Source organism: Amphiura filiformis, chromosome 6 (assembly GCF_039555335.1).
Source record: "Amphiura filiformis chromosome 6, Afil_fr2py, whole genome shotgun sequence".
NCBI lineage: Eukaryota > Metazoa > Echinodermata > Ophiuroidea > Amphilepidida > Amphiuridae > Amphiura > Amphiura filiformis.
This window is the reverse complement of record NC_092633.1, coordinates 22,231,955-22,246,666: the sequence shown is the minus strand read 5'-3', so window position 1 is coordinate 22,246,666 and position 14,712 is coordinate 22,231,955. Positions and strand designations below refer to the sequence as shown.

General features: G+C 36.3%; 1 protein-coding gene across 1 annotated transcript in view; it reads right to left on the bottom strand.

Annotated features, from left to right (window-relative positions):
• LOC140155154 (uncharacterized) overlaps window positions 1-14,712 on the bottom strand; it is a 261,547-nt gene that overhangs the window by 132,229 nt on the left and 114,606 nt on the right. The window contains 1 exon segment of the mRNA XM_072177880.1: window positions 11,907-11,970. Within this exon segment, the coding sequence (XP_072033981.1) occupies window positions 11,907-11,970 (64 nt within the window).

Here is a 14,712-nt window from a genome sequence, read left to right as displayed (position 1 = left end):
AGTGATTTATTTTGAATTAATTGGCTCAAAAAGGACACTATATGTGCCCATAGGAATTATCTTAAACATTAATTGTAATTAATTGGGCTTATAACCTCATATTTGAGTCCTCTTGCAATATCATTTATCAAAGGTTTTATATGTTGTCATTTTATAGGCTACATTTTATGAGTCCTGTATCAAATTAATACTTAATTTTAACTTTCCTGTCACAGGACCAGAATGTTTAATAAGTTTCTAAAACCTTGGCAACTCAGGTAGAATGCATACACGCATACACACTCCCACACACACCCGACAAAAACATATGGAAAGGTTTCTATACAAAAACTATTCTCTTACAAACCATCATGCGCAGAGTTTCCACCTCAATACACCTGAGCACACATTTACGTCCAAGAGCTCTCAAGCAAGCAGTGAATTGTCTCCACGCAGTCTTTGATTACACTACACGGTTGAGTGCTTAGCAATGTAAGAGCTGTGGAGCTTCTAGCTGAAAAATGGGCCTCTTTGATTGGGTTTTGTCAAAATCTCAAATGTTCCCTTCATCCAATCAGATTTAAAAAAATATCAAACGAAAGCTAACACTTCCCCCTAAAAACACTTTTCATCACTAGGTCAACAGATAACGCAATTCAATGTTATAGCAAGGCAAATGTAGAAAATCTGTTGAAAACTATCCAAGCACATTTTTTAACCAATGTAGGTTTTAAAAGTCAAAACCTCAAGTGTTCCTTACAATATTTTTCAAATTTTATGTCATTAAATGAAAAAGTACACTTATATTGTCCCTAGGCCTATACTAGCATCACTAGAATGAGCAATGGCCAATTCTCTTTAAATTGCAAATCTTAAATAAAACAAAAAGTTACTATTTTCGCCTGTTTTGCCATACGGTTGTAAATTCATGACATTGCTAAAGAGTGCTTACAAATTGAAATGAGTTCATCTCCGGGGTTCATCTACTGAGAAATAAATGTCCCCTTTTTTATCCTATTTTTTTACCTTTACGCATCATTCCTTCCTTAGCTTTGATCCTGTATGACTTTACTAAATGCAGTGGACCCATGCTGCCCAAGGACATTATTTTGATACCCCTACCAATTTACCAGTGCCGTACCATCAGGCCAATTTCCAGGGGGGCCAAAATCGGCCATGTCAGTCCACTGACCCGCACCCAGGATGACTTTACTGGGACTAATGCATGCGAAGCACATGCAACATAACCGCAAGATACTGTGCTGGGGTGTTTCAAGTCCAGCCTCATAATTCCATTTCATATTGTTAAGAAAAATACTAACGTCCCCAAAAGCTGTATGCAACATTATAGCCTGCAACAGGTTTCATGTAAATACATGCTTATGGGCGTCCAGGGCACTAATCTATAGCACACACTCGTGCATGATATATCTATTCCGATATTTAACATATTTGATCAATTATATCCAGAGTATGATTCACATAGAAATTTATTAGTATGATAAAATATGCTTGTCATCTTTTGGTTCTGGTCGCTGCCATTGACCATGTTAAAATCATGTCACCTGTGTAACTCGAAGGATTACTCAAGAGTCTATTTTCACAGATAAAAGTATTTTGTATCTCACGATACATCCATCATTCTGTAACAATTCCTTTTATTGATATCTTCTGCCTAATAAAAAGTAAGAAAAATATTTCATATTTCACAAAATGTTGAAAGTATAAGTTTGCAGAATCATTATTATTTGTGAAAATGATTTGCAACAAATATGAAACCTATTTAAGCACCCTGCAGATGATGTGCTACAGGTATAATGACAGTCACCTGCCATTGACCCTTCCTTGATATGATGACAAGTACCCTAAAGCAAGCAACCCTTCTGCAGGGATGGTGCAACTATGGGAGTCCCATCCAGGATGGCACTCTTCTCTTACTCGGCTGGCTGGAGAAGTCATTCCTTTTCAATGTCAAATTGAGATTGATGGTTCCCAGTAGAACCTAAAGAGGTTCTTAAGCTGTTCTGTACATAGAACCTTAAATAGTTGAAGAACTAAAAAAAGGGTTTTGCAAAGGCCAGAAAGAGCCATTTTAAACATGAAAAAGGTTCTGTAAAGGCCAGAAAGAACCATTTTAGGTTCTTGCAATTTCTAGAACCCCTAGAGCCCTAACTGTCCTGTATGTACATAGAGCCTCTGGAACCTTTTTCTAAGAGTGAAGAGTCATTATGAGTTATCTTGTCATTTCCTGATCCATCATATTTTCACTATTATAGCCCCTTATACCTTATGGGAGGAATATTTGTCATTTATTGACCCTTCCAAATCATACTGTCTTCCCTGACCCTCTCTCACCTGGCTGGAAGAGTCATTCTATATCAGTTTATTTGTCATTCATTGACCCTTCCTCTGCCCCTTCTACCTGGCTGTCCTTTACCTGTCCCCTGAACACAGTACAACTGATGACAAATACCATCCAAAAACTGTCATTTATTGACCGTATCAAATCATAGACAAGTCTTCCCTGCCCTCTCTCTCACCTGGCTGGAGGAGATCATTTTATTTGTCATTCATTGGCCCTTCCCCTGATCTTTCCTCTGCCCCTACCTGGCTAAGGCCGCACTACCCTTCCCTTACCTATTTGCTGTAGCACAGTACACCTGATGACAAATACTGTCCACAAATTTGAACTTTATATAAGCTGTCAATTAAAGAAGGAGGGGAAATCAATATAAGGTGGGTAATAGCAGTCAGGGGGAAGTGGCATTCAATCAGCCTGCCCTGGGCAGGCCACTCACATTGAAATGGTATACCAGACTTGAACTACCACGGAAATACACAAATGTGCTCAAAGGTGAAGAAAATTCTTAAAGCTTCCTTACTTTGGATTTTCTTAGATTAAAGTCTTAGAATGTCATCGTACTGCCATTTTACCTGTAAAATTATTTTTTAAACCTAAATTAAATGTTTACTTTAAGTGAATGAGAGACAGAGAGCAAGAGAAATGGAGTATGGATGTCTGTGTTCAAAAGAACATATGCATGCAGACCCATAGCCAGAATAATGAGAGCTAAAAGGGGGAGCTTTTGTAAATATTTCCTTCACTTCAAATAAGGGCTAATTTCAATGTTTTTAAAATAAGGCGTCCTTTTTCTGTTACAAAATAAAGTAGACTTTTTTCATACTGCCCTACCAAAGAGAGCTGATTTTCAACATTTCTTTCACAAAGTGAGTGGACTTTTTTCAGGTTGATATTTGGGGTGCATCCATCACACCCCCTACCCGGGCCCCTACCTACAGCTTTGTGTGCATGAGATTTTAGAAATAATACAGATTTAGTTTTATTCACTATAAAAAAAAAGTATAAAGTGATAGTTTCCCAAAATGTTTTTCATCAATTTAGAAGCCATGTTATAAATGTTCATATTTTAACCCTAACGCTATAAAAATCTTGCAAGGAAAACCAAAGTGCATGCATGCATACCACGTGATGCCATTGCGCAATCACCCTAAGTCATATGACAGGCCAGCAAAATCCCCATGGCATGAGGTCGGTGATCGTATGCATTGAGGGGTCCTAGGGTCAATTCCCGGGGGTACCAGTAAAATCTTTGTTCATCTTCTCTCCTTTTTTGTTCCTTCTCTGTCTTCGCATAGCAAAAAAACCATAGTCCGCATTAGGGTTAAAGACCTTCACATTTGAACAAAATCCTAAAATCATCCATGCAGTTGAGTCAACGTCTACTTGAATCAAAGCAGCACTTCAACAACTACTAGTATTTCAGTGGACTAAACCAGTATACCATTTAGTGTCAGTTGGTACAGATACCCAATTTACATTAGTCATCTTCCTCTATTTTCTTAATTATTTATTAATTACACGGCCCCCTTAAGCACCACTTCAACATGGTTTCGTGTTACAATGTAAGTATCGGCATTTATTATGACTGTAGATGTGACCCGCCCATGTTTGTGGCATTCTTAAAGGAACAATTAGTGATTTGTTAAGCCACTCAAAACATTCAAAACATCATCAAAATGTGGATAAATTAAATAAGCTGGATATTCCAGCTGAAATCCATACATCCCATTTGGAAGACATGACCTTAATCTCCCACACATGGGTGTAGATTTTAAATGGACTCACCCATCATTCAAGTAACCCCATTTGAAATTCACACCACCTATGTGGGAGATGTCTTCCATAGGGGTAGGGGTGTATGGATTTCAACTGGAATAGCCCAGTTATCTGCTAATAAACCATGCAAATCCTCATTCAATCTGACATGAACAATGAAGGTATAAGATAAAAGTATGCACATATTTATATTTTTGCACAAGTGAAATTGTTGAATTTGGAAACTGTGATTCAGATACGAATGCGAACAGCCGATACTGCTGTAAGACAATTTGCACAAATAGAGCACAAATAGACAAGTAGTTTGCAATGTTTAATCATGGGTTTAATGAAATTCTTCCAGGATCTGTGATTAAATACACATGAGCTTTTATCATGTTTATGATCCAGTTGACCTATTTATTGCTCATAGATCATTTGGTAGAGTAATTAGACTACATATTTTGTACAGAAATTGTCTCTATTTAGAGCAGTCATGAAATGAAAAAAGTGACTTTGGAGTTATGTTCAATTCTATACTATACAAGCAAACCAATATATTATAATCAGATTTTCAAGTACAAAAATGAACCAAGTTTAATGTTAATAAGGGGAAAAGTAAAGTAATTGAATAATCTGTGCACTTTACTCCTAGGATGTGATATAAATTAGTTGGTAACATATAGGTAGCATGACCTTATAATGCTCAGGATTTGACATATCCAGGTAGTTACCTGAAAACAGGGACCATCACAAGCTATATTAGTCTTTAGTAGCTTTTAGTTAGTTCTGCAAGGTAATACCAAAATACAGCAAGTTACTTGAGCACATCTGTATAGCTATTGTTCAATGTAAAAAAGTCCTTCAACATATTTTAGAACATCGATCACCCTTTTTTGGGAGCATGGGGGGCAAAGTGAATTTCAGGTGGGGTAAAATCAACAAATTTGGCAAAGAATTGCCGTAAAAAGTGTAATGTTTTTGAAATTTGGGGGGTTTTGCTTTAAAAGTTGAGGGGGGGCAAACTAGGAGAAAAGAACAATGATTTGGGGCCTTGCCCCTCGTACTGCTGTCACTGTCCGCAACACAGGGTGGTACAGAAAGGTTGCATTAAAAACAGAGCAAAACGCAAATATTGCCATGGCAAACATCAAGAGCAAAATATATTTTAATCTTCCATTCATCTATTAGCTAATGAGATATGATAAATTTTCATGCTGGAAAGCAATAAAATACAAACAAATTGAACAATTTCTTTAAATGACAAACAACTTTAATTTTGTTCGATGACATCACTACAGTTCATGGTCAATGTACCCATTTTAGCTTCACAAATCACAGGATAGTAAGATTGCTGAGAAAAGCTAATTAGTCACCAATTAAGTCATGATATAGCAAAAATATAAAGCAAAACATAAACTAACTTTGAAATCAAAGTGTAGAACAGGTAAATAGATGATTAAAAGTAGTGTTTGACATGGTAGTACTCAGCACATTTCTTGGAGGAATGTCACGCTTATGGCAGCAATAACAAATTGATATCGTTCTGGATTGGTAGTAATAACAAACTAACACTACACCTTATTTCCTGTACCCCTCATCACTTGCTATCCATGCATAGTATCAACCATTAAAATTAACCCCTTAGAAACGCTGTATAAGACACGGTGAAAAAATCATTACTGTTTCTAAATTTTCTAAATAATTTCCTAAATTTCTTGCTTGTCTATTTTAATTGACCTTTGTTAAGCAACCAAATTCAATGACCCAAATCATACTAACTATTTTTGATACTTTTATAGTATGAAAAAAAAAAGAATTTTGAATATTTTGAGCCACACTGATTCTCTAAGAATCATTTCCGCATACGCAGAACCTTATTCAAAGCTGACAATTATATAGTGATCTTCTATCTCTTATCACAAAATAGCAGTTTTGTTACACCTGAGTGCATAATTATCATCATCATTTGTCTTAGTTATATCTTGTAATAATAAGCCCTGAGCAGTATTTCTATTTTTACAATTCTAAAATTGTATCTTGAAGGAAGGGCTAGGCATTTTCTGTGAATAGGTTGAGAATGATCAATGGTCTTGACTTCCATTTCTTAAAAAAGGGGAACAATTTAAAATATACAAAATAAACAAATATTAAAAATATCTCAGGTTCAAAAAGTTCGCCAAGTGAGCCAACTATTCAGTCATTTGTATTTCTTATTCTGTATTAGAAATGTGCTATTCCAGTTAAAATCCATACACCCTATGGAAGACATAATCTTAATCTCCCACACAGAGGGTGTGAATTTTAAATGGAGTCACCCATTCAGGTAACCCCATTTGAAATTCACACTCCCTGTGTGGAAGATTAAGATCATGTCTTCCATAGAGGGTGTAAGGATTTCACCTGGAATAGACCAATCAGTGTGACAAGTTGAACGGTTGCTATATCAATTGATGCTGATGCATAGAACAAAAAATAGCATATAATCACAACATTATCTACATGTGACTACATTTATTTCTGCTTAAACAGCCCCACCTTCACTGCCCTTATAAACCATGCCAAAAGGGTAGCTACAACTGACATGTTGACTGCAAGCCATGTTCCAAAAAACCTCTCAGAAAAACCTGCTCAGTTTACACTGACTTGTACATGCATACCAAGTTTATAGGTGTTAAATTTAGGGTTTAGTTTCAATCATATTTCAGATATTGGATGAATATAGATATCAGCAATTTGAAGTCATCAACACAATTTGTAACAAAAGTGTCAGTTATGCCATTTTGTGTTGGTAGGACAGTACGAGATTACACTACGTAAAACATCACCCAACTTATGTCATCAACAGATAAGCTAAATGCCTATAGACTTGAGTATCTATTAATGTCATAACAATTCCAAGATGGCTGCCATATTATATAACAGCTGCTTCCTATCTCTTCATGTATTTCCTTGCATCAAATGATACTTTCTAACATATTTTTATCTGGATGATTTCCAAGATGATCACCAATATCCACATTAATCTGGTTGTGATCAGCAACGTCATTATACCATGGCACTTTTCTAGTCGCTGATACGATTAAGTTTGAATGCCAATCTGATATATCTGATTTCAAACTTAAAACAGTATCCAATAAAGAATCAACTCTAGAGTTTCATTCAAAAACAGTTTCCAATAAAGCATAACTCTTAAGTTTCATGTCAAAACATTTCTTTTAACATTACTGCATACGGATATGTTTATGTTGCAGTATTAATTACTTAAGACCTTTATGTGAGGAGAAATTAGACCTGAATATAGGGTATGAAAACTCAATAAATGAAGCATTTCTTGAAGTCTAAAATAAAGCTTATTCATTGTAACAATATGTGCAAAATCATACTTTAAAGTATTTTAATACTTTTAAAGAATGATTTTGAAACATTCAAAAATGTTTCTTACACTGTCAATTGTAAATTCTATTACTGCTAAAATATTGAACAACTGTATAAGTTGGTGTTTAAGAAAGTAAACAAAATACTTAAATGACTTTGAATTTTACCAACATTTATTTTTAATGTGAAATTTATTAGAAAATAGGTTTATCATCATCTCCATGTTTTCACCATCAAAATGCAGATTTTTGCTAATTGTCTGAAATGTTAAATTACTTTATGACAATTATTTGCATGTAAGAATTTAAAAATGGAATGATTGCTGTTGAGATCATAAGTATTTATAAACATTTATGTATTAATTTACCAAGCTACATTTTGAAAAGACCACCATTCTTCAGTAACTGTTTACTATAGCCACAGTTATTGTTGGAAGCAGCAACATTCTCTTTTGTAACACTGTAATCTGTACACACAGTTACAGCATAACGCAAGAGGAAATAATATCATCATATCTGATACTTCATCTCAATAAAGTCAACAACATCCCACATCTCCTATATCACACCCTCTCATAGTCACAGTTCCTTGGCATAAGGGGTTTGGAAGAAATTACAATGTGTACGAAACCAACGTGTTGCCTTCTTCAAATCTGTTTTGTCTTATTTCATGTGTCCTAGCCAGGGTGTAAACAATGGCTACTTTTGGACAAAAAAGTCAAATAAGGGGCATCCTCTTTTAGGGTAAAAAAATCACTTCTTTCCAACTTTTTTCAAATTTACAGCATCATTGACATTTTGCACTACATATAAAAAATTACAAAAAAATCCACCAATTTTTCAGATCAAAGTTTGTGCGATACTGAATAATAATTATATAATATATACAGTTCATATGGTACATTTAATTTTAATTCTGTATAAATCATGGTCAATTTTGTAGGTATAATAAGCAAGGGGTTCTCAATCGCCAGCCCGCTGACACGATCCAGCCCACTGACTAATTGTGGCTGGCCCTTGAACCAGTGGCGTAGCCAGCTTTTTTGGTCAGGGGGGCAAAATAAAATTTTGGGGCACAGACGAACAAAATTACAGTTGCATCATACAATACATAGAGACTGTATGTCTCTGAGCTTCCAAAAAGGCTTTATTGGGATGATTTTCTCTTTTATCTTTTGTCAGAGGGGCACTTTTTTCTTTCATTTTTTGTCAGGGGCCACTCCGCCCCCCTGCTATGCTACTGCCTTGAAAGCTCTGAAATGTACAGTAAACATAGCGAAAACCCTCAAACACAGATTTTTAAAATGAGTTTGTTCCTCTGTGACCGCAAGCAAATATAATGAGAACCCCTGATATAAGCCAACATTGCCATAGTAACGGAGACTATCATAAACTTGTTATCCATATTTTTATCAGTATTTCACTTGGCACATGCTGTAACTATAATAATTATTATAGTGTGTCTCATACCGCAGAATCATGACATTTTGCCTATTGGGGATCGCAGCTAAGTCAGGTACTGCATGAGCAAACTCAAAAATAGCGCAAATAGTGTGAGCGTTCACAAAAGAAACTTTGCGCGTAAGATGAGCGATGTCGCCAGGTCTGAACGCTGTACCGGCGTCAGCTGAATTCGAGTACGCTTAGAGGCCACGGGCATGGAAAATTCCAATCTGTGTGTTATTAATCTAAGGTGTGTCTCATCTCAAGTTGAGAGCAACGCTATATTGGATTTAACAGGGGTATATTCGAATCATGTGTGATAACCTAATCTCGCAGGGTGTATACGAGTCGAAGGGCAAATCTGTCCGTATGGTGGCGATGCAACCCGTAAAGGCACTGATTGGAATCTGCTACTGCAAAATCCAACATGGCATTACTCTCAACTTGAGATGAGACACACTATATTGCTAATTCTTGTTGGCATTTCTCTGCCTATATCAGTGCAAGAACTTAACACATAGCCTACATTTTAACAGTCTGAAAGCTAAATTGATCTCTAGACTATGCACAAAAAGAGAAAGGAACATATATTCCTATTTATATTACAGCAGTAAATTCACGCATTACAATCAAAACATATTTCTAAAAGTTCCTTTTATCCAGAAAGCTATCATTTATATGTTTTTAAGAGTCCGAGGTTTTTGAGCGCAGCATTTAGCAAAGAAAAGCTTCTCATTGTCCACTAATAGGTACAAACAACAGTTGACATGTCTGTCGATACTAGAGTTATTGTTTCATTGGGCGGATTTTCATTTCACTTTTCTTCAGTGCTTCTGGCCTTTCCTTCCATTTATGCCAATACAAGGCACGCGGGCTGTCCATACCCGGTTCCAGATACCGTCCATTCAAATTCGAATAAGTACATGCTTCATACCACCATGCTCCTTGTCGATTTTTAGCACAACTGGAACTTTGATAGACATCATGATCACGATCTTTGGTGCTAAATGGTAGATTATTATTTTCTCTCATCCCATCTTTGGCAGTGCCATCGTACCAATCTAAAGTCAACCGGAAGAGAGTAGACTCATCCCCAATGGCAAAGTTAGTATAATGAGCATAAGATGTATTATCAGAGCTGTCCGTAAGATCAACTCTAAGTTCCCAATTTTGTCTCGTGCTTGTTAACCTATTGACATGTGTCAGTCCAAGCCAATATTCCCCATTATCAACATTACCAAAACCTTTCTTATAATCCTCCCATCCTTGGTAGAAATCCACCGATCCGTCAAAGCGCTTCTGGAATACAGTCCAACCACCCCCTTCAGTGTCCATATCACACCAGACTTTGATAGGACCTTGTTTATCCCAAGGAATGATTGTGTATGGTCCACTACCATAAGGACCCTGATCAGCTATGTCAGAGCAGTCCCTTGCTGTAAGAAAAGATATCTCAGATACATTCTCCTGCTGCTTGGAGTAGTTAGTAATCAAAGATGGCGATCTGCCACCTTCTGCTCAAGTTTCACCAGTGAAGATGTTATATTCTCAAGTTGCTGATTATGCTTCTCAAGCAAATTCACAATCTCTTGGAAGAGCTGCTGCTGATATTGCTGTAATTCTCAAGTAGTTCAGCTTGCTTGGCTTGAAGACTATGTCCGCCTGAAAGCACACTGATTATATCTGGAAGAGCTGATGCAAATGCAGCGCTAGTGTTTTCCATCATCTGTATTTGGTTCAACTGCAAGTGTTGTTCCTCAACCAATAAGCTTATTATCTGTGGTAAGTTGCTCAATGATCTTCTCCTGATTGGAGATGTACTCACACTCTCCATGAAGACCATCATAGCGATCAAGATAATCGCCGCCATTTTAACATAACATTTAAAGAACTACAAGTTACTATTTTGTTACAAAGTGTACTGCTACATACGTGTATATCACATAAACGATTGTCCCCTATGGTTAGTATAGTACGCAGCAAAGTTGGAACATTTCTCGTAATCTGATTTCCAACCCACTAGGCATAACTAGATAAGAGTTAGCGGATTTGGTTCAAATCAAGTTAACTCAATTTAGCCAGGGACCGAGAATTCCAATTTCATAGGCATATCAGGAAGTTCTCTGTATTTCATATACCAAATCATATTAACAGTGATTTATTTCTAAAATAGAATAATAAACCTTAGGTATGATGATGAAAGTTATACTGATCTGCATGACAAATGTCTTAGTTACCTAATGGCAGAATATGGAAATGTTAAAGGTTTAAATAATACTATATACCAAGAATGGATCTTCACTTAATGTTATACTACTTATAAAGCAGTTGGAAATATGTAGACTTAAATATATTAATATTAATCATGTTAAAGACAGTTTAATGATATGGTTATGGTGATTAGGTTGAATTATGGAGATTTGGTTGAATTGAAGTAAGAAGTTGTTGACCAGGCATTCTCAAATAGATTCTGTGAAGTGCCACATTAAAAAATGCAATAACTTAAAGTGTCACCAACCAAATAGTTATATTTGTCTCAGGTATATAGCATCTTATGGGTGGGGTCCAGGGTTCCACCTTAGGGCCTCTGGTTGGGACCGGGGTAAAAGCTGCTGGTAGGGGTCCAGGGAGGGCAGCCCCAGAAGCTTGTGGGTTTTGGTGGGGTAAGAACCCACAGCAACAAAAATTATGCATAATCAGCCTTATTCCAGGGACTAACAGCCTCTTAGCTACCAGCCATTGGACCATTTTCAAACTCTGGTTCTGCCCCTGGATTAGTATCTAATGTTTGGGCTTGAAGTGTCTTTGCCCATCTAGTACTTCCATGGTTGATTATATTGTAACTCCTTTTTATGCTGTGAAAAAAGTAATCCAATCTATCAACCAAATTCAAACACTAATCCTAACCCTACCTCAAATCTGTTGCATGTTTAATGTGAACACAAATAATGGAAAATCTTTCAAAAAAAAACCATGGCTGGTCAACTTACCGCTGCGTTATCCTTCTTGGCTTGTGTCAGCTCTCTCTGCAGTCTGGTTACATTGAGCCTCTCCCTGTAGCAAAAATACAACAAATATGCTAGAATTATAATACCTGAAAGTATCTTACTTTTGATACAAATGATTACAAATTGTTACAAAATGCTATCACAATCATCTTATTTGTACAGAAGAGAAAGGATTTACAGATATGAAAGGCATTAAAGTGTGATAAAGTACAGCCATTTGGGAGTCTCAATAGGGAGTGAAGAAAGCCTATTCATATTCAAGGAAACAGTTGCTTTTGTCCATTTTCACACCAAAAGGATGTATGTTGAGTTCTGATGCTGGTATTGCAATTCTAGTCTAGACAGCTAGCACTGTTCCCCAATAAAAACATAGTATTTCCAAGCAAACTCCTTATAATGACAATTAGGCTACAAGTTATGTTCAGGCAGTCATAAAATTCTTGATGATCAGCATGTTTGAGAATTGTGATTCCTAAGTCAAATCCCCAAGTATAAATGTGCATAATATCTACAAGCAAGAAGGTATTTGCAGGTTAACTATGCACTTTTTCATTTATGAAGGTTTGAATCATTCTACTACCAAATTAAAACAAAGTATCTGATAGTATTCAATTAGCAAAGCAGGCACTCCAATTTTATTTGATACATATATACTTGATACTCATCTTCATAGTAACATGAAATGATGCCAGCATTTAAAGACAGTCAGATCATGCAACTACCATAATTACAATTTTTACATCTGAACAAATCTTAATCTTTACCCAGAGCAGCCAGCACACATATACTTTGAAAAAACCCAGTGCATCTGGCCAGATTCGAACCGGTGACCTTCATAATACTAACACGATGCTCTAGCCAACTGAGCCACAAAGGCACGCTGGCCAGAAGAGCGGAAGATATAAATCTATAGGTTCAAATTTTTACATCTTCTCTTGACAATGCAAACTTTCAAATATACTCATTCCAGAAAATAGACAAAAGTCAGTTATATAATGTGTGAACTAATTTCCACCTTATTTTTGTTCAAGGTCCATGCAGGAAATGTGATTCAATCAATTCTGTCAAATCTCTTTTAATTCAAAAATGAATTCAATAACACCTGACTTTCATACAACAAATATCTGCCACTAGTTGATTATAACAAGTCTAAAACTACTAACAAAACATGGTTGCTATAGTTTTCCTTCCAGAGTGCAATAAACCATTATCCTGATCACTGGTTGATGTCTAACCAAAGTCAGTGAGCAATGGGTGAAGAAACTTTGAACAGCAATGTGATGTCATCAATATGATGTTGCAACCCTCAAAGCAGACTGCAACTTTCAAGCAATCTTTGCAAGACACTCATCAAGAAATTACATCCTTGACACTACCAGTACCAGTCATCTAACAGCATTTCTGATTGGTTGATGACTTGAAATGCTCATTTCAATTGCCAATTATGACTAGGCTTTAATCTATTTATAGTCAAACTTGCATTTGCAGATGATCTTATTAATACCCTCCTTGATTGGTTCAAAATTGGACACAGTGTTCATTTTGGCAAATCAGCAGGTAGTTCTCATGGGTTAAGAAAAACACATCTACTACCAAAATACCTCAGCTATACATCGATCTGAGGATTAGCATGCAAGAAAAGTAGATTTACGCTATTCAGTGAAATATAGGATTTACCTTTTAATTTTAATCAGATTTTGGGCTGGAATTTTGGCAGGTTATTTATTATTAAAAAGGACATCCAACAAAGGTGTGCTCATGGTTACCTCCAATACAACAAAAGAAAAATATGCCAAACATCCCTAAGCAATAGTTCAACATCTCTTGTTCTCATTTCCTTCTTGATATTCAGTAACCATGGCAACCTTTGATGCTCACTACACACAATGATTTGATATGTAAACAAATTATTGCTAAGACTTTCCTATGCATTGAAATATCATAAACACTTGAACCAAAAACCTTTGAATTGGGGGGTTAACATAAAAAAATACCCACAACCTGGATCCAACCATACCTGGAAAAATGGGGTGAGCTGTCCTCTGGCTACACCACTGCATGAAAAGCACCCCCATCACTGCACAATCATAGTACATATAGTACTGGACCTATACTTTCAACACCTACTCCTCCCAAAATAGGTTTTCACATCTAATTTAGACCTCTGATCTATCAAGGCATGCAAGTAAGAAGTACACGAAGGTGTCAGGTACAGAGAAATCTTCCTCAAAAACTAGGTCATTATTATGTCAACATAACTCAATTGGAGTAGGAGATAAAATAGGTAGGAAATTGGATCAAACAAGATCTGGCTTTACCTATTGCACCAGATAGAACCCATGCACCGATCATAATTTTGGCTACCTTTCAATAGCTGCTGTAAGGTTCAGTCATTAGCGCCAATACGGCTTGAAATGTGTGGGGGGGGAGACACCCGACCAAAATTTTTAAAAAGTGGCTGAAAAGAACAAAAAATGGGCAATTTTGCCGAAAGGTGAGGGACACATTCCCCTGTTCCCGCTTTTTATATGCTTTTATACTTATTTTGAGGTACAAGGGACCATCAATGTTTTACTTAAATATTTTAGGGTCAGATTCAAAATTCACCATAACAGTGTGACATTAACAGGTGGATCTCAGTGTACAGGCTATATCAAAATGAATGTTCTTTTTTTCTTTCTTTTTAAATGCCTGCCTCTTTCAAATGTACCATTGGATCAACTTGAAATGACCAGACTATTAAATATCAAGTATAAAGAATAAAGTCCAGCATAGATATTGGAACACA